Source organism: Magallana gigas, chromosome 9 (assembly GCF_963853765.1).
Source record: "Magallana gigas chromosome 9, xbMagGiga1.1, whole genome shotgun sequence".
Taxonomy (NCBI): Eukaryota; Metazoa; Mollusca; class Bivalvia; order Ostreida; family Ostreidae; genus Magallana; species Magallana gigas.
In genome coordinates this window covers 21510733-21531647 of record NC_088861.1, presented here as the reverse complement: position 1 = coordinate 21531647, position 20915 = coordinate 21510733, and the positions used below count along the sequence as shown (strand labels likewise).

At 33.1% G+C, this 20915-nt stretch overlaps 2 protein-coding genes across 3 annotated transcripts in view; one reads left to right on the top strand and one right to left on the bottom strand.

Annotated features, from left to right (window-relative positions):
* The window catches only part of LOC105317102 (major vault protein), a 185900-nt gene that overhangs the window by 13584 nt on the left and 151401 nt on the right, over window positions 1–20915 (top strand). The gene's annotated exons all lie outside the window — the stretch shown is intronic.
* On the bottom strand, window positions 13140–19290 carry LOC105318566 (uncharacterized). Of its 2 annotated transcripts, XR_004602723.2 has the most exons (9): window positions 17826–19290; window positions 17522–17693; window positions 17310–17389; window positions 16936–17135; window positions 16578–16841; window positions 16147–16372; window positions 14666–14825; window positions 14417–14546; window positions 13140–14322 (listed from the first exon to the last, which is right to left on the bottom strand). XR_004602723.2 is itself a non-coding variant. In XM_011415767.4 (6 exons), exons 2-6 carry the CDS (start codon window positions 17689–17691, stop codon window positions 16208–16210), a joined length of 879 nt encoding a protein of 292 aa, XP_011414069.3. In that variant the 5' UTR covers window positions 17692–17693; window positions 17826–19290; the 3' UTR covers window positions 15837–16207. The 2 variants fall into 2 exon arrangements, 1 of the variants encoding a protein (XP_011414069.3); XM_011415767.4 differs by lacking the exons at window positions 13140–14322; window positions 14417–14546; window positions 14666–14825 and having other exon boundaries at window positions 15837–16372.

Sequence of the window (20915 nt, the reverse complement as noted above, 5' to 3'; positions counted from 1 at the left end):
TTATAACTTTGGGTTTGGTATTCCATATTGAAAACGAAAGTTCTTTGTATAAAGTGTGTATAAAGTAGCCATGTTTCAATGTTGACGCATGACAAACGGGTTAAACTGAAAAAGATGAATTTGCTTGTTGTGCAACAGTTTACGTGCGAAGGGATACTTGAAACATGCCAAACATACTTGTGCCAATTTCGTGAAGTGAATTGAGGTTAAATCTTTCAATGCATTGACATTTTCACTCGTGACCATGGTTTTACGTTGTTTTGAATTTGGTTTATGCTTTTTAATTGTTTACAATTTTCCCTACAAACCATATATATTCAGCTGTGTCAAGTTTCGAATTATAAGCAAGATACAGAGCTTTGCTCACAGAACTGAGGCCATGCTTTTGTTTATTCTGAATAGGAAATACCAAGTTTAAAAATCTTAATTTTAAGTTGAATGTTATTAACTCTTATGAACAAAAAATTTTGTATCTGTATCTTGCTTATAATTCTACGATTGATGCTGAAATTTTGATTTATCACTAGAAATGTCTCACTAAACATTAAATACTTATACAGAAAAATTAAAAGAATGATATGCCGTAACAACGTTTTGGGGCCCCTCCTTATACGATGAATCTACACCAACTTTGTTGGTTTTTCAGACACAATTAAATAAAAACGACCTCTTTAAAACAGTTTTAAAAATTACTGTTACGGAGATAAATGTTTTATCGCTATTCTTAAGGTAGTCCTATACTCGGCACTAAATGGGCTCAAACTTTGTAAACTTGGTTTTAAATTATAGTCATACATCCTAGAAACTGATAAATGAAGAAAAAAAAAGATAGGTCCACATGCTTATTTTTTGTTATTGGATGTAATCCATTGCACCCATGTTTTGACATTCTTGAAAAAATATATATTCTCAATTTCCTCTTGTGAATTATTATTTATTCCATAACAAATGAAGTCTAATATGCAGAATGGAACATATACATTTCATTATACCCCCGCAAACGAAGTTTAGGGGGGTATATTGGTTTCACCCTGTCCATCTGTCCGTCTGTCTGTCTGTCCGTCTATCTGTAGACGCAACTGTGTCCCCCCTATAAACAGGGTATTATTTTAACTCGGAATAATTATTTAACTCGAAATTTAAAGAATAACAAAAATCGAGCAACTAAGTCCCCTGAGATGTTTGTAAAGCTCAATAAGGAAAAAATGTAGCTTAGTTTTCTTCATTCTAAGTCTAATGCAGTATAGTAGCAGTAAACATTTTGTTTATTTGTACTACATGTATGTATCCTCCCTCTCAGATAATGTATATGATTATCAATATCCTTTCAAATGCTTAACAAAGTGTTTTGCTTATGTATGGTTTATTCTATATTAATTTATTTGTTTATTTCATATGTTTGTGTTATTTTTTATTTTGTTTGTTTTCATTTTTATTTGTAAACAATACTGTTGGCGGTGTACTCTGGATTAGATGAGAATTTCGCTTGGTTAGTTGGCGCATGCCCAAAGGGGTTAGTTGCCGCTCGGCGGCGACTAACCCCTTTGAGCATGCGCCGATTTTCTTGTTTAGATTTATAATAAATCCCCCTAAAAACTGTAAATCTCCATCTCTAATGTCAGTAAATCCTCGCGTTGTACTAATGAATTTTACGGTAACTGACATGATATAGAAGCATTTGAACTGCCACACACACGTAAATGCAATAGCATATTACATCCAGATCCTGCCTCGGTCTTCAATGCCAAATCCATCGATGTTTTACGGAGTTCTGTGAGCAGACGAATTGCAAATCAAGATAATCTCTAACACATAATCTCTCTCATGTTTTCACAATCGTAACAACGTTTTTAAATCGCAAAATGACAAGACAAACCCTACGATGTAAACACTGACTAAAACTTACAGCACCTCCTTCCTCATGCAGACTACCACTCATCGACGTCACGTTGTAAAGTACCACGTCACAGGTACATTGTTTTCCCGAACTTTCTAAATCTAAAGCAAACTTTGCGCCTTGTAAGTAATATAAGGCATATAGTCTTTATTATTATATACACGTACTTTTAATTTGTTGTAAAAAGTTTCATTTTATCCACACAATCAAATATCACAAGAGGAAATCAAACTGTAAAGTAGAAAATAGAGAAATCGGACTTCGAAGTTTGAAGATCCATGATCCGCACCCGTGTTTCACCTCCAGCTAAGAGATGCATTTTTAGTGTGCAAGTGGAGAGTTATAAAGCCGCTGTGACGTCATTTTTCACAACCTTGTTTTATATTCAGTGATCAGTGATTCAGAGATCAGAGATCAATGAAATATAACACGTATTGTCCTCGGAGATAGAGGAAAAGTACAATTTGATGATGATTTTATAATGTGTTCATTATATAGAATATAGATCTACTCGGTTTCTCTGCACACGCAATTTTTTTTTAATTCATCATTATTTCACAAATGCAAGCTTCCTGCTCAAATAATGCATGTACGTGCGTAATGCTTTCACATGCAATATCTACATGTAATCATGATGCTGTTGTGTAACTCTGTATATATAGCAGAAGTATATGCCTGCTTATACAGGCACGTAGCATCGTTTCTGAAAGTGGGGGAAGGGGGGGCAGGCTCATCCAAAAATCTTGACAAGCAAAAAAAAAAAAAATTATGATTTTCCCAAAATCTTCCCTAATCCGGGGGGGGGGGGGGGGGGGGGGTGGCGTAGTATTTACCTAATTTCCTTATTTTCATATTAATTTTTTACATGCTCCCAAAAAAGTGGGGGCCAACTCCATGATAATTTTTTTTTTATATGTAAATGCACCCCCCCCCCCCCCCCCCCCCCCCCCGATGCTACGTGCCTGTTATAAACACCTTCATTTCATTTCCCCTTAATATAAGTATAATGATATTTCATTTGTACGTCGGAAACAAATAAAAAATGGAAATATACTTAAAAAAAATATTGTGTACATATAATTTTAATTGAAATTAATGAAAATTGGGGGGGCGGGGGGGCGGCTAACCCCCTTTTTCATTTTTTTTGGTTTCCGACGCCTCTCTCTCTCTCTCTCTCTCTCTCTCTCTCTCTCTCTCTCTTCACTCTCTCTCTCATTGCAATTTACTAATGCACGGCTTGTGATTATGTAGTATATGCACCCTCTGATCCTTAAACACCCTCTGTAGTATGCTAGCTAGCTTTGTAACATAACTGCATGGTGTGCGCCTTTGTGCATATGCGTATGGGTCACTAACCAGCTAATCCAAGCACTATGGACACTGGGGGTTCTAGCTAGTGCTATCGAATCTTTTTGAAATGTTGGAAGTCTTGATTGAACTAAGTTTTATTATATTCAAAAAATAATTCTATCATGCATAACAAACGCATTTTTAGAATAAATGTTGCTTGATTCAAACAATAGCTTCCGGTCTGAAAAAAATCGGATGGACGACCTGAGTCAAATTACTCGCATCCCCACCTTTATGAATGATCATAATGAATTTCTTGATAAGGTAAATAATACAAGTACATGTATACAAAACGCGATAAAAGCACATGTTATTCATATATAGATATATATATATATATATATATATATAGTGTTGTATCGGAAACTTCAAATTTCTGAAAATTAGATAGTAAAATTACTAAGACTTTACAAATATAGATACCCCTCGGACACCCCCCCTTCCCCGGGCAAAACGTCTGGATCGCCCATGTTACGTTGTAATGTTCCAAAATCATTAACAATTTAAATTAGCCAATTTAAAAGTTTCATCATTCGTTGTGAGCCAAGAAACAAGTACAATAGAAGCATCTTTTAACAGATTGGTCATAATTAAAGGATCGGATTTGCCATTTCAAAGCAATTTTTGCCTGGTGCGTCACATTAATTTTGTCTCTTCGTTTTTCCGCTGTTGGTGTTTAAACATTAAAATCTTCGATAATTTTTGCAAACAAAAAAAAGGTAACAAGTGTAACCTTTCAACGCCATATCTACGCAATTTTTGCTTGGCGCGTCACATTAATTGTGTCTGTTGTTAGATTCATATTTTGAACTGTTGCAGGATTTGATTGTAGATTTATTTGGGGGTTTTTTGTAGGGGTTTTTCTCGTTAATATGCATGTATTGTTCAACAATTAACTAATAAGACCGCGGAATATTGGAAATATACAGCGTACGTCAATTTCACTTGTTGCAGTCAAAACATTTGAAATTGGCGGGAACAAATTGACACGGACGTCTGAGAAAACATTGGATTGAAACTGTAGTGGTATAGGAAGTGTATTTTCAATCCACCTCACCGTTTCTACCTTGGTTGAGTAAATGATTTAAAGCGATCGAACTTTTTTAAAGTATATCAGCAAGGTGATTGTAAGTAAGTAAGTAAATATTTTATTATAGTGACACGTGTATGTCATGAGTATAGTACAATACAATATTATACATTATCAAATTACACCCAGCCCATTGGACCTATATCAATGTCACTTTGAAATCTTATAATATACAAATATACATTTCTGAGCGCATGAGTTTACTTTGATTTGTACAGATAACTTTGTCTAGCTGAATAAATCAAATTGAGATATTTGATTGATAATCATTCTATATGAGAAGATCCTAATTTGGGAGATATCATACACAAGGCAAAGCTTTGTCCGGTGACTTTAGAACATCAGTCGTCGCAAGTTTATGTTGAGCTAGATAAACAATGAACGCGCATATCTATTCGTATACATTAACTAAGCGGAAAAATATAGTTTTTATTTGGATAAAATTTGAAATTATTCAACCGAAATTTGAATAATTCTCCTCATAATAAATAATAAATAAACCCCGATGCAACAATGGTCCCACTTGATTTCAGACTTTTTACAATGTACATGTACGACTAATTCTCTGAAGTCATCGGACAATGCTTTGCCTTTATTATAATCTCTCCCGAATTGAGATCTTCCCATATTTGCTGATTATATACTTATTGACTAAATGAAATGTTTATCAATCGCTTTGTTGATATTAAATATTTTTTTCGACTGCTTTAGAAATGCTGAGGTGGATTGAAAATACACATCCTATAATGTTTTCTCAGACGTCCGCATTAATTTGTTCCCGCCCATTACAAATGTTTTGACTGTAACAGGTGAAGTTGACGTAAGCTGTATATTTCCAATCCGCGGTCTTATACGATTTGGTCCAAAATATAGCACTTTTGCAAACATCAGACATTTTCAATATTATACAATATTTACTTTAAATGTATTAAAAGAAACGCAAATTACACAATTACCATGCTCTAAGAGTCTTAATTATCTTATACGACATCATTAGACTATTAAGGTTTTGATAGGGATATATAGGACTGTAGTTAGTTTACAATAAAAAATTGGATATTTGACTATTTGAACCACTCTAAACCAAAGAACTCCGATTAAAATTATGTTCTACATGTATTGTATTTCACGTTTACATTAATTAGTTTTGGTTTAACGTGGTCTTCGTACTGAAAATTAGACAAATATTTCAATTAGTGTCTTTTTCTAAAACAATCATGTATATAGCCATATATCTTGAAAATGCATCTTATGAAAATGTTAGATGCGTGGCCTAGTGGTAACGCGGAGGTCTTTTTGATTTTGTGGTCGCTGGATCGAATCCACCAAGTAGTAAATATTTTTTTTCACTTAAATTGAAACATGAAAAAATAGAGAGATTAAGTTACATCTTCTGGGTTTTTTAAAATTATTTTTGTGCAATTTAGCCTTCTATCATTTAAGATTGTGTAACTTAAATGATAGTGATGATATCCGAGATATTTATAGTGGGATTTCCGGCAAAATGGCAGGCAAATTCAAACGTAGAAATAGTAAAAATATATCAGACCGCGGAACATTAACTGGCAACATTGAAAATATATAGCTTATACAGGTCCTGTTACATGTTCGTCAATTTCACCTGTAACAGTCAAAACATCTGAAATGGGCGGGGACAAATTGACGCGGACGTCTGAGAAAACATCGGATTGAAACTGAAGTTATGGGAAGCGTATTTTCAATCCACCTCAGCGTTTTTTTTAACTTGCTATATAAGTTAAAAGCGATCGAAAAACATTTTATTTAGTAACAGCAAAGCGATTGAAACACATTTTATTTCATTAATAAGTATATAATCAGCAAATATTATATGAAAAGAATCGAATTGGAGAGGGATTCTACGCATGGCAAATACGTTGTCCGATGTTTTCAGAGAATCAGTCATCACAAGTTAATCGATGTAAGTGATTTTTCTGTTAGTGTATAACTAAATAAACAATGAACGCCCATTACTATTCGTGTACATTAACTTAGCGAAAAAAAATATAGGGGCAGAATTTAAATTATTCTCCTTTTGGAATAAACCCCGTTTCAACAATGGCCCCACTTGATTTCAGACTTGTGACGACTGATTCTCTGAAGTCATCGGACAACGCATTTGCCTTGCGTTTAATCTCCCTAGAATTGTGATTTCCTCACATTTGCTGATTATATACTTATTGATGAAATAAAATACATAAATACAATTTCAATCCAATGTTTTCTTAGGCGTCCGCTTCAATTTGCATTCCACCTTCATATCGCGCAAGAATCACCAAAGAAAGCATTTTATTGTTTAAATAAATTATCTAAATGCCTTGGTAGGACTCATTAAATGCATATTTTGTGGACTTAACTACATATATTAATAATTGTTTTAAAAAGGTTCATTATACACACGTATAAAAATGCGTTTTCTCCTGTAGACTATTTTTAAAGAGACTTAAAATCGTCGCGAAGCAGATCCGCTTCGCGGCTGCTTCATTGCAAGGTATGGGACGAATTCTTACTGTGACCTGAGCGTAGCCTGGTCAGGGCGAGATTATTCTTTGTAATCTAGACATGACTCATTTAGAGAAAATTTAGCTCCAAGTTCTTACATTTCAAAAGTATTATTTTTTTTTCCAAAGTTAGATTTTTTTTAAAAATTTGCCTCTTTGAAACAAAAATCTGAAATGGCAGTTTTTAAGAAATTGTCTGACTCTGAAGGTTAAGATTAAATTAATTTTGTTTCCAAATTCAAGGAGGCATATTGTCACAACAATGACGATTCCATTTTATAATTTAATTCTAGCTGTAACGCTTTTCTGACTGGGTAGATAAATATTTCATATCATATCTTTATTTAAAGTTGCCTCCATCATAGTTGGACGGTATCAATCAGACTGACGTTAAATTTGGATTTTGTACAATTTGATGTCATTTTAAAGGTAAAAACTGTTTTCTTATTCAATTAGTTAAAGCTGAATTCAATAGTAAGAAAGCGCAAAGTATTCCAAGCTATTTTATACCGGTATGGTATAAAACTAATAAATATTAAATGCATTCCTCAACTAGGAAAATAGCATATGAACTGAAACACTTCATTTAAAGGTGGTGCTTATTTTCTCGTTCAACGTTATAAACATTAATTGTAAACATTTTTTACTAAACAACAACTTATGCATCAATCAAGAAAGTCGGCGGGAACTTTCTTTCAGGAAATTATGAAGTTTTAAAAGCTACAGGTATACAGTAGGTATAATCATAAGGCTATCTTAGGACTATGGTGCACTCAAAGTACGTCATATGTTAAGTTTTAGTCCCTTTCCCGAAGCTCTACTGAATTTCATAGCCGCAAACAATGGTCAATATATTACAATCCTCTTTCAACTGCTCAATGATTCAGTGACAAGAACTTCTCTTAGGTAATAAAATATATTTACATTTTTCAGTGTCTTTGCCCGTGATAACACTACGTATCGATTTTGTACTTTACAGTCCAATAAATTCAAAAGACGTATAATTGGGGCGCAAGGGGCGTTTCCTTATTAATATTCAAATATTTAATCATACAATTGCTGAAAATTATATCATATAAGTAATAAGGAATCATTCTTTAAATATTGAATATATCATAAAGCCCTTCGGGCTTTATTGGATTTGATCAGGCCGCGACCAAAATTATCACCTCATAATACCCAAAGAATGATTCCTTATTCCTTAAATCGAACAATGCCAGTAAAGCATGGTAGAAGATTGACTTTTGATGTGACCATTTATCGTTTAAATGAAATAGGATTCATATAATATGCTAGTAAACAAGTTTGAAACAATTTGTAAACTATTCTTATCAACCGCTTGGCGGTTTATAACGCATAAACTGTCAAAATCAGTTTATTCTGGTGTACATGTAAATTATGTACAGTAGGGACAGAATTTATTCCTACAAATAAAATCTGATTTTTTCTTTATTCAAAGAATTACAGACCAAAACGCGAAAGGAACTCTATTTCGGTGTTAAACAAATGTGAGATTTGATTCGATAGCACTAGCTAGAACCCCCAGTGTCCATAGTGCTTGGATTAGCTGGTTAGTGACCCATTCGCATATGCACAAAAGCGCACACTATGCAGTTATGTTACAAAGCTAGCTAGCATACTACAGAGGGTGTTTAAGGATCAGAGGGTGCATATACTACAGAAACAAACGTGATTAAACATGCATTGCTAAGCTGAAGCAGAGTACATAATCCAAATCATGAACAAGTAACACGCTGTAAAGACAAACTCACAAAAGAGAGTAGAGTGCGGACAAGAAGGTGCACAGACACAACACACCCCCCGCACACTGGCACACACATGTATAAAACACAGAAACATGCATTTCTATCTTAAAGCGGGGTATATTGATTATTCTACAAGCATAGCAGATTATAGAGGCCAAATTAAAAGGATTCTATATATAGAAAGGGGTTAAGAGTTAATAGAATTCATGAAACACAATCTCTCTCTCTCTCTCTCTCTCTCTCTCTCTCTCTCTCTCTCTCTCTCTCTCTCTGTTTTTAAAACCCAGTCTCTGTGCAAAATTATTATAGATATTGCCGTGATCGGACGTCACAATCAAATTCTACGTCACGAATTGCTTGTACTTGGATTTTTTGTCGCTAAATTGTGGCATTTTAAATGAGTGAAAATGGGCTGGCGGATCCTGGATTCTCATGTTTTCGAGACCGGTTTTCTTCTTCTTATGGATATATTTTTGAACTGCTCTTCGGACATGTTTCAATGCAAGTCGGGGACACTCTAAGAATTGACGTAAAAAGATGGCAGGATCCTAGAAAAGAAAACTGAAAAACTATTTTATATATAAATGCACGTAATGCAGACATAAAAATATTATCTGGACATCGCACCATTGAAAATGATACATGCATGTATATATTATAAACATTACGATACCAGGTAGTTTATCGAAGATGCAACTTCAGATAGGCATTTTTATTAAGTGTAGTGGAATCGATAGACTCTTTTCCATTTTTTATCTATACACGTATGTAGGTTAAATTTTAAGCCATCTCGGTATTTTAGATATGATTTAATCATATAATTAATAAACAATGCACAATGAACAATGCATGCTAATTAACGGAACAAGAATGAAAGAAACACATAAATGTACAGGCAAATCCTGCAGCAGTTCAAAATTTAAATCTATAACAAACGAACAGACAAATATGATTTACTGAAACAAAGAAAGAAAATATGTATAACGTTGCTATATATACCTCCAATTTCATTGATACCTGCAAAAGAATGTTAGTTTATTTTTGTGTGTATAATTATTGTCAACATTCCGTATCAAATAAATTATATACATTGTGGTGGCAAGTTAGAGAATGGATCCGCCGATCTATTTGACTCTGCCATACTAAGGAAATGTGACGTCACACAAATAGGAAGTGACGCTCAGTTTAAACTTCTGCTAGGACTGAAGGATGTTTGATAGGACCTCGTAATGCAAGTTGCGCTGCGTAATGCCTCTGTTTGACCACCGATATCGGAAAACCCACAGTATCGTGACCGAGGTAGGCAAATGGTACGTAGTTACAGAGATTATCTTGATTTGCAATTCGTCTGCTCACAGAACTCCGTAAAACATCGATGGATTTGGCATTGAAGACCGAGGCAGGATCTGGATGTAATATGCTATTGCATTTACGTGTGTGTGGCAGTTCAAATGCTTCTATATCATGTCAGTTACCGTAAAATTCATTAGTACAACGCGAGGATTTACTGACATTAGAGATGGAGATTTACAGTTTTTAGGGGGATTTATTATAAATCTAAACAAGAAAATCGGCGCATGCTCAAAGGGGTTAGTCGCCGCCGAGCGGCAACTAACCCCTTTGGGCATGCGCCAACTAACCAAGCGAAATTCTCATCTAACCCAGAGTACACCGCCAACAGTATTGTTTACAAATAAAAATGAAAACAAACAAAATAAAAAATAACACAAACATATGAAATAAACAAATAAATTAATATAGAATAAACCATACATAAGCAAAACACTTTGTTAAGCATTTGAAAGGATATTGATAATCATATACATTATCTGAGAGGGAGGATACATACATGTAGTACAAATAAACAAAATGTTTACTGCTACTATACTGCATTAGACTTAGAATGAAGAAAACTAAGCTACATTTTTTCCTTATTGAGCTTTACAAACATCTCAGGGGACTTAGTTGCTCGATTTTTGTTATTCTTTAAATTTCGAGTTAAATAATTATTCCGAGTTAAAATAATACCCTGTTTATAGAATTTTTTATTACTGCATGGAACAGTTTGAAAATTTGTACATATGTTGAACACCATCTGAAGATGTGCACCTGCAATTTTTTTAAGATCAGACATGATTTATTGATTTTATGACAGTTTTCATTTTCCTTATTCTATATATTGTACACTGATGTTGAAAAGTAAGGGAGGTAATCCTTACAGATTTTATTAATTAATTAATAGTATTAAAACACTCTATAATATTTTTATATAAATACATCCAGATGGAGATTTTTTGTCTTTATGTCTTAATTAATAAAAAAAATTATTTTTTATAAGTATTCTTTCAACTGACAATGCAAAGTTTTTGTTTGTCAATGATGAATTCTTAGGAGCTAATAAGAACATCAACGACAAGTGTGGCTGAATTCATTTGTCCCAAGGGAGTCATTATCTGAGCCATGGTTCAAATGGCCCATGTGTTTAGGGAAAATTGATAATCTGTATAATGGGTGATGGTTTTGGGGCTATTTTAAAACTGTTTCATGTAAACCAAAAGTTTCTATCATTATAAGGAAATAAATAATATCATTATTAATAAAGAAGTTAAACTATTTTTAGAAGTTAAAATTTATTAGTCAACTAAATTGATGAAGTGACCCTATTGGGCATTAATTGAAATGAAATTCAAAATCACTGATATGATTGTAGTGTTTTGGCAATTTTAAAATTGTTTGTAATATTAAATTTTCTTTTTTTCATAATTTTACATAGTATGGTAATTATGGTAATGTTTTGGGAGTTTATTAAATTTAACAAGCTCATCAAAGAAAATCATAGTCCTATGGGATCAATTTTCTGATATGGAGTTCCATTGTGCCATAGGAGAAAGTGAGGAAATTTGAAACAACTAATTGCATCTGTCAAGACTCCTATTAGAAAGATATTGAAAGTTTTATCAACAGAATAGCATTGCTTGGCTACTAGTATTTCCATTAACTGCAAAGGGAGGGGTTATTATCATTTTGTTGGTTTTTCTTTAAATCAATTAAATTAAAAAAAATATCATCAGATACATACATTTGTTAATGTATTACTGTTATAGATATGTATTTACAGTGAAATTCTGACAATTTTGATTTTAATTTTTCTTTCTTAAAGCTATACACGCTATAATTTACGTCAATTTTGAATGACAGTGAAAACGCATGTGTTTGTCTACTTATAAAAGTTATCCTTAATCTGTAAATTACAAGGGTGAATTCCATCTCGTTACAAAGATATCGATTTTTAATTGTTTATTTTCCTGCCATGAAAATATACCTTTTCATGAATATTGATGAAGGAAGAGCAAACCGACCTCATTGCGCATGTCCGTGGAGAACTAGGTGGTCGTTATTGTTTGCCTAATTAAATATCCAACTTGAATTTTAATATGCTTAACAATTGTTAATTTGAAATACATACATGTATAATGAGTAAAATACGTTTGTCATTCACGATACCCTTACTTCTGCGTTAACACTTATAGGATCTATAAATAGCACATGGGGAAAAACACAGGTCTACGTCATTTTTTTAAAGGAGGTAATCAAATCTACTCACAGGCTTGTATTTTTTTCTTTTGTTTGTACTCGTATATCGGACAAATTTATGCTTTACTGAAAATATCCTTTCCTTTGCGAAACTATCACTATTATGAAGATGTTGACCCTTCACCAGTTTTGGTATGATAGGCTAAATTTAGCTGTCGATATCACGTGATATAGATTGATATTCACGAGGAGGCATTACTTTCCTGGCAGGAAAATAAATATTTTTTATTGTTTAATATTTGATATATTTGTTATGTGATCGAATTTAGCATTATAATTAACAGAATAAAGGTAACTTTTATTTGTAATCAAACACATACATTTTCCCCTTTAATCAAAATTGACGCAAATTATAGCGTGTATAGCTTTAACAATTTTTTTTTTTACAATTCTAGAATTAACTTTTTTTGTATGTGTTCCAAACCTTTATTATTCAATTTAATTATTTGTCCCATTTGAAATTAGCCTTGCGGGGGTATTAGTCCCATTAGGACAGTTCTAGTTTAATCATATATTAATCATTTTTTGGAAAAATGTTATTAAATATTCTTCTAATGTGTCATATATGAGGCAAAATTTGTCAAAATAAATTGCAAAATTTTACATTGCAGAGATAAATTCGGGTTATATTTCAAGTTTTATGGACTCAAAGTGAAATTAATTGATTTTATTTCACAGATTAGCATCTAAGAAAAGAAATTTTCTTAAAAAAAATATATGTTGACGGTTTACTTTTACAAGTATACCCCCCAAATTTTTTTTCTCCAAAAATCATGAAATATCACTTCTTTCAATGTACATGAAATCTGAGTTTATTTAAAATGTTTACAAGTTTTTCACAATTAATTTAAGTTTAAAAATAGATAAAATGAAATAAAACTTAGTAATTTCTCAATTAACAATATTTTAATAACTTTTCAGGGTATGTTATGTTAGCGATTGTGCAACACATATAATACAATATAAATTACATGTTGTACATAATAAAATACAATGTGCCTTAATAATTCATCATGCAAATGGAACATGGTAAATACCTCAAGAAAATTAAATGAATATTTTCTCATTACCATATGCATTTTATACCAACAGGTCAAACCAAATGAGTGCATGTTTAGTAACAAAAATTTAGTACATGATCTTAATTCAATACCACTTACAAAGAACTGCCTTCATACAAGCTGCAGAAAAGCTTTTGATTCAATCATAATATCTAGAAGCGATAAATAATTGCACAGTTCACTGTAAAAATTTTACATTCTTTTATTTGATTGACACCTTGACAAAAACATGTGTAAAACAAAATTTCTAATGAGCTTCAGTGTACAAACAGCCTAAAAGCATTTCAGATGTTTAAAAGATATTGCATAACTTTCTCAATAACTGCTTTTGATTTTGACACCTTGCATCTTCTGGAATTAGCAATTGGGTCACTGAAAACATTTCTTATGCCATTGTTGGGGTCAGCTTGTGAATAATTTTAAGCTTGGCTAAATTCAAGGAAAGTCCCACTAGCTTACTCATAGTTGCTGCAGAAATAACCTTCATCTTAACAAGAGGCTCTAACAATGACTTGCAGCTGTAATAAGACGGTCTAACAAGATCTTCACCATTACAGTTAACTTTAAGTTTTTCGTCTTTGGAGAACTTCTACGTCTGAAACTGCATTGTGCGCATTGTATGTTTCTCCCAGAAGTTTCTGGACAAGGTTTTCTTGCCTGTAATTACCCATTTCTGCTTTTGGATAAATCCTTTTGGACAACTTGAGAGTATCAACAAATCCAAAAACAATTTCTTGAAATCTCTCAAGTAGGTTGTGCTTGGAAAGATTATGCATAAGCACAGGGATATCAAAACTTATGATATTATGTCCAATCAAAACTGCTTTTGGAAAACTCGAAACAAATGCAATAAACTGTTCAAGTCCTTCGAAAATTGTTAACGAATCAACAGCTTCTCCCTTCAGCTTTAGAACTCCTCCATAATATGTTAATCCTGTGGCAGCTGAGGCACCAATACTGATAGTACAGGTTGGTCTTGTATAGACGCTAAGCTCTCTCTCCCCACACACACAAGCGATTTGGAGGATGTCTGATGTGCAATAATCTGCAATATAATGTAAAAAGTACACTTATCCTTCCAAATAATTTGTAATCAAATATCAATTACGCATACATAACAAAGGTTACTACAAACTAACCTAATCCTGTAGTTTCTAGGTAAAAAAACTATCAAGGAACTGCTGTCTACGGAGAACTCTTTTGACGGAATGGTGATGTCCTCTTTGTCAGTACATTCATTAAATCCAATATTGGTGCTGTAGGTTTCACCTAAAAAAAATTTGGAACAACTTTTATACATTGCAATCATGATATGATATGCTCTAGCTTAACAAAAATTGCCATTATATACAGTGTGAAATAAGTACATGTACATGTATTTTATTTACCCTCAAGCACTGAGTGAGTAGCATCTTTTGATAACCTTTCACTCTTCAGTTTGGCACTGCGTTGGGCTTGAAGTAACCGCTTCCTTTTTAATGAATTTGCCAGTTTTGGGGTGTATTTTACCGTAAATCTGCCGGGAGACATCTGACACCTCTTGTTAAGCTAATTAAGGTAGCTCCATACTCGTAAAATTCTCTGAGGAAAGTTGAAAAACCGAACTGATTTCGACTTAATAGACTTAAATGTCATCAATTGTTAGAAAAAATATACATGTCATCACACTTTTTGAGATGCCAGATAAACATGAACTAAAGCATATTTTAGCATTAGAAAAATGTATTTTTTTTTGTTAAAAGTAAAATCTTGTAGGCAGAAATTTGTTTTTCTTGTTTAATTTTAATGTCAACTTTATCAGAAAACTAAAATTACAAAAATGTTTTAAAATTAATCGTTGGAATAAGAAAAATTATAGCATTTAGACATACAACTAAGAGAAAAGTCAGAAAAAGAGTTATTTCCCCTTTGCATAGATAAAATATATAAAAATTTGGAAATTTAGTATAAAATTAAGTGCGAAAATATCTTGAACCTACCAATAATTCTAATTACATCCATGTGATTATATTCACATGAAATAAATAAAACTATCTTGCACAATTTTTAAAGAATTCAAAGTTTTACAAAAAAGTGTGACGTCACAGAACACTGGATCTACTTTAAAAGACAGAAAAACACTTATTTATTAATTACTTCAACTACATAGAAATTAACACGTAATTCAAATTCATTAAGGATAACTATTCATTACATGTTAAAATGTCATGAACATGTATTATTTCTAGCAATATACATGTATTAAACATAAAAATCAAAAATTCATTCAAAATTACATGGAATGCTGGATTAAAAAAAAAGGCTCTCTGAAATTATTTGATATGTTAGTAATAATTTAATAACAATTATTATGATTTCAAATATATGAACAACTGAAAAATAAAGTGAAAAATTACGCAATATGACCAGTTTGCAAATATACATTTTCATGGAACAAAATACATTCATAAATATTATAAGCATATTATATATTTTGGGTAGCACTAGGTAACAAGATATATAAAAACATATAAGTGTGTATGTGTGCAGGCAGATTCATACATGTATTACAATCTGGCAATCGAATATTTATGAAATCAAAATTAACAACAATAAAACAAACAAAAGGTAATTCTAAATAAAAAAGTTATTAAAACAATCTGTCAATCTAAACTGCATCTGCAATTAACAGTTCTACCACAGTGATATATTTGTAACCCTCATTCTTTTGGCATACAGTGGCTGAAACTCTTGTTTTTAGACTCTCAGATCTGCCATAAAACCTCTCATCATAATTGTGTGTGTCTCAAATACATGTACTTAAAGCATGTAGTATGAAATATTATTTACTAGAATACTTGCACTTGTGATTCTTTTTCAGTAAACTTACATTCTTTTTGGTGCTTTGCTTGCTACCATATGGTTGAAATTTTCGTTACTTTGCGTGGATCCTAAAGTGGCCAATTCCTCGACTTTTCAAGCATATACTTTAAAAGGTCTTCCAGGGCAACACGTAATGGCTGATCTGTCAGAGGCTTACCATATGGCAAATTCCTTGGCTTGTACGTAGCCTGATTTTTCACTCCTGCACCATGCCCCACATTTGTCATGTTCACCTGAAATCAAATTTGATAAATTGCAGTCAATATCTAAACAAGATGAACTTTAATACATGTACTAAACATGTATTTATATTTAATGTTTCAAAACTTAGCACAGATCTCTCTCTCTATATATATTTATATATATATATATATATATATATATATATATATATATATATATATATATATATATATATATATATATATATATACACACCATACAGATGAGGAACAATCTTTTGCAGATCTTCTTCAAGCTGTGTTGATTTTGTTTGACACAATACATAAAGCATCTCTCCACATGACCCCGAACTTTAACATTTTTCAATGCTTTGAAGGTGTTACTCATATCAACTAGCTTGCCTGTGAAACCTTTGCGAGTATGATTACTATAATTGCACTTCTTTCTGATGTTAGGATCCACAGTGGCTTTGACCCTCGCAATCGTGGTAGAATCATTGTCCATGACCAAAGTGTTGACCTTCAATTCATCATTTAAAAAAAAAAATAAAACCATATTTTACATTATCATATACACATCAAAAAGTGATACTGTTTCTTCATTTCAGAAATACCTGCTTTCCTGTATTCATTATGTCTTGAAGCATTTCACAGGCCATAGCTGGCTCCATGGACTTTGCAGAGCTGCATGAGCATGCATGTTTTCTTGGGGGGACTCCCTTCTTCCTAGCATTTGTACAAATCCTACAGCGTTTTCTCATCACGGAAAACCCTAGACACTTTTTTGTGGACTCTCCAATCAAAGTTGCATGTCCTATAATAATATTAACCAAAACTGTCTTATGCAAGAGGAAACCTCTTTGGTTCACTGCATTATCAAATATATTAAACTTTGGATGTAAAAAACATCCAATACTAGGTAACCCTTTATAAAATCAAATTTTCATTTGTCACCGGGACAATAACTAAATCAAAATTTGTACTCAACCTGGCAAACTGTTGTAAGCACGGCCTGTACCTCTTTTTTGCCACGCTCCGTCGAAACTTGCTGTTAAATTTCCATCACTTCTAATAAAGTAACAAATGCATATTTTCTGGTTATATATTAAATATTTGGTTTCTGTGGTAGCATATAGAGGGAAAAATTAAATAACAACAGTCAGTGATTTTCTTTAAAAGTTAACTCAATAATATACGTACAATCTAACTTCTTCCTCCAAACTTTTCCTGCAGGTCTCCTCTGCCATGTCTGCTAGATGAGGTACAATTTCTCTTTCTCTGCACTTAATGCTCTTGGGTGGTATTGTTGGAATATTCATAGCAGACAATAAACTATTCACATGCATCTCTCCAAGACCAGCATCTATCATGCCTACAATCATTATAATATTTTCTTGTGAAAATCAAATACAATTTTCTTTTGTTTACTAATGTATCCCTAAGATTTATTTATTTGTTATCAAAATTAATTAAGTCTCATTCCAAGTTTGAAAGTTATCCTTACCTGCTGCCAACTTTGTGTTAACATCCCAAGCAATACCACCAGCGATAGTTTTATCCCGGCTGCCAGTCTGGTTGTTTCACTCGGTTAAATCGTTTATTATAAATAAATAATAAATATTTATTTTGAAAATTTGATTTGAATAAATACTATGGATTTAATATTTGATTAAATGACTTTATTTCATGTAAATCGGTGAGAAAACAATTATTAATACAAACCGAAAGTACCGACATCGTTCCTCGGCGTCCTTTTTCTTCCCTCAGTTTTCGCTGTTTTCTTTGAAATTCCCTCTGCAAATCACTTCTTCCAGGGTTTATATGTAATTAGAAACATTTCCCAGAGTCGCTGACATGTTTTTGATGTTTCAAAATCGATCGGCGATGCTGTATTTACGGGTTTTTCGCCACATGGATTACCATTGTTTTCAAACAGCTTATCACTGCACCACGTGACCCTCTATCTAATTAACGGCAATTGGGAATATTAGTGGCTTGGAAAAGGGTCAATAAAAAGCTTAATAGCGCAGCGTGGGGGCAATAAAAATACGGAATTTTCATTTATGTTATTATTCTATCTAAACTGCGCCAAATACCGCTAAATATAGCAACACGAGATCAGTCCTTTAACAAGTTGACAATAGTTACATCTCATCAGCAACATATGTCCTAATCCAAATTTTTTCTCACCAGTGCAATGGGCTGACTTGCATAGCTGGCAAGACTTTAATCCGTCTGCCAAGATTCCTAAGTTAATTTTTAACAACACATTAGATATAATATTCCATAGCATATAAACTAAAATTACGGTGTATGGTCCACACAAATGTTGTCTGTTTTGGTTTGTTGTTATTACCTAGTTCTACAACTCTTCGTCCTATATAGGTACACGCCATTCCCCCTCTTTCAAGTTTTCATCAAGAGAAATTTCAATTTGCTGACTTGGATCGGGGATGTCACATGCATACTCATGATCGTAGCTAATAATTGGTACAATGTTAGCAGCTGAGGCGGTTTCTTGTCTCCATCGTGATTCCCTTCCACTTTCCAAAGCCTTATTTATTTTTTCCCTTCCCTTTTTACAAAATTTCCCCTTAAACTTCGCCATTTGTTGTTACAATAGCTAACTACCGGATATAAGAAACGCTGAGTAAAAGTCGAACCAAAACCGTAAAAAATTCACATCTCGGAAAACAAAAGTGTGGTTTATCGCGGCTCTAATTTTACATGTCGGTGTGACGTAGCGCGATACTCGGACTACTTCAAGAAAAAAATTACAGCGGAAAATCATCTTGAATTGTAGCCATTTGTTAATGTTGATTTTGAATAAAGATGAAAATAAAGGGTGGGCCTTAGTAAAATAGAGCGATATGCCTGTCTATACATTGCAGTCTGAGGCTCATTGAGAGGGGTAGGGGGCTAGACTTGATCAGAAATCTTATAAGCAAAAAAAAAAGATTTTGAGTACGGCTATGTCTACCTTTGCAAAAAAAAAAGTTGGGGGTGGGGGGTGGTGGTGGTGGGGGGGGGGGGGGGGCTGGACCCGTCCACCCAGTTCAGACGCCTTTGCATTGATTATACATGTAATAGCTCTATGCATTTTCAACTTTTTGGGGCCAACTCCTTATACGATAAATCTACACCAACTTTGTTGGTTTTTCAGACACAATTAAATAATTGAGAAGCAAAAAACAAAAAGGTTTTGAGCATGGCTATGTCTAACTTTGCCCCAAAAAAGTGGGGAGGGGAAACCCCCCCCCCCCCTTCTACTCAGTTCCGACGCCTATGCATTGATTATACATGTACTTGTAATAGTTCTTCAACATATCACATGATAACATTTTTCATTCCAGTGTATTCATCGATCAAGTGAGTAAGGTTATAAAACGTCGCACGAGTTCACGCCTGGTAAACAACAATCGTTTATAATGCGGAAGACCAATAAAATTTTTGAATGTTCTTAATTTGAGCGTCTTGAGGTACAATTTTCTTCTTTCACTGGTAGGAATTTTAAAAATAAAATACAATTACTAGCTATTACAATGTAGTTGAAGATGAGTATGTACATATATACCCCTGCGAGATGATCATGAACAATTCATGATTTTCCCTTTAATGATTCATGAATTATATTCATGAAATGTTCATGAAAAGTTCATGAAGATCCCATGAACTTATTATTGGACATTTTAAAGTCATGAATTTTTGTTCATGAGAAAATGTTGATGAATATTCATGAACATACTTTTTCATGAATAATTCATGAACAGTTATATTCATGAAGCTTCATCATTTGATGAATGTCCAATAATAAGTTCATCAGATCTTCATGAACTGTTCATGAATAAGCTGAAAATTCTTACCTTCTACATTTTGTATATAAAAAGGTAAAATCTCCTAAGAAATCAAATATAAAATACTTTATTATAATAAATTGAAGAATAATGAGACAATATCTTAAGTATCACATAATTCTTATGTACTGACTATCACTTTAAATAATCAGCAAGTTTAATAAGTTGTTTTAAAAAACAAGTAATGATATCAATGCTAACTCATTAGCTTTAAAGGAATGTTACAATATTAGAATTGACATACCAATATGCAATGATTTGAAATATAAGCGACATTAGAATATTATTACTAGTTGATAACTATCAGTATGTTCTTTATGAAATCTTCCTTTGTTGCATCTTCCTTGCCTTTGCTCATGTTGATTTCACTTGTATTCCATATATTGCAATGTACATTTACTGCATGGTAGGTAAAATGCTCCATCCTTTAAATGATTATTTTCTACAAACCCAAAGTGTCTTGGTGACAATACTTCTTGGTGGCAATTCTTCAGGCTTCACATACAGTACAGGCAACGCGGATCCCGTATTGGCCCGCGTTACCGTCACGGTATTTTTATCGTTCCCGCAATACACCATCGCGGTTTTTGATCGCGGTATGGATTGCGACCGTGATAACACCGCGACGGTGTGATTTACCGTTATTCCTGCTGCTGCTTGTTGTTGTTACATGTACTTTACCTGTACTGTACATTACAGGCAATGCGGGTCGCGTAAATCCACGGCAAATATGCGACTTC

Excerpts from the sequence above, each read along its gene's own strand:
- LOC105318566 (XM_011415767.4), bottom strand. The coding sequence starts at position 17,691 with ATGATAGATGCTGGTCTTGGAGAGATGCATGTGAATAGTTTATTGTCT. Across the intron at positions 17,136-17,309 it reads TGCTTACAACAGTTTGCCAG|GACATGCAACTTTGATTGGA; the intron begins GTTGAGTACAAA and ends ATATTATTATAG. Across the intron at positions 16,842-16,935 it reads TAATGAATACAGGAAAGCAG|GTCAACACTTTGGTCATGGA; the intron begins GTATTTCTGAAA and ends GATGAATTGAAG.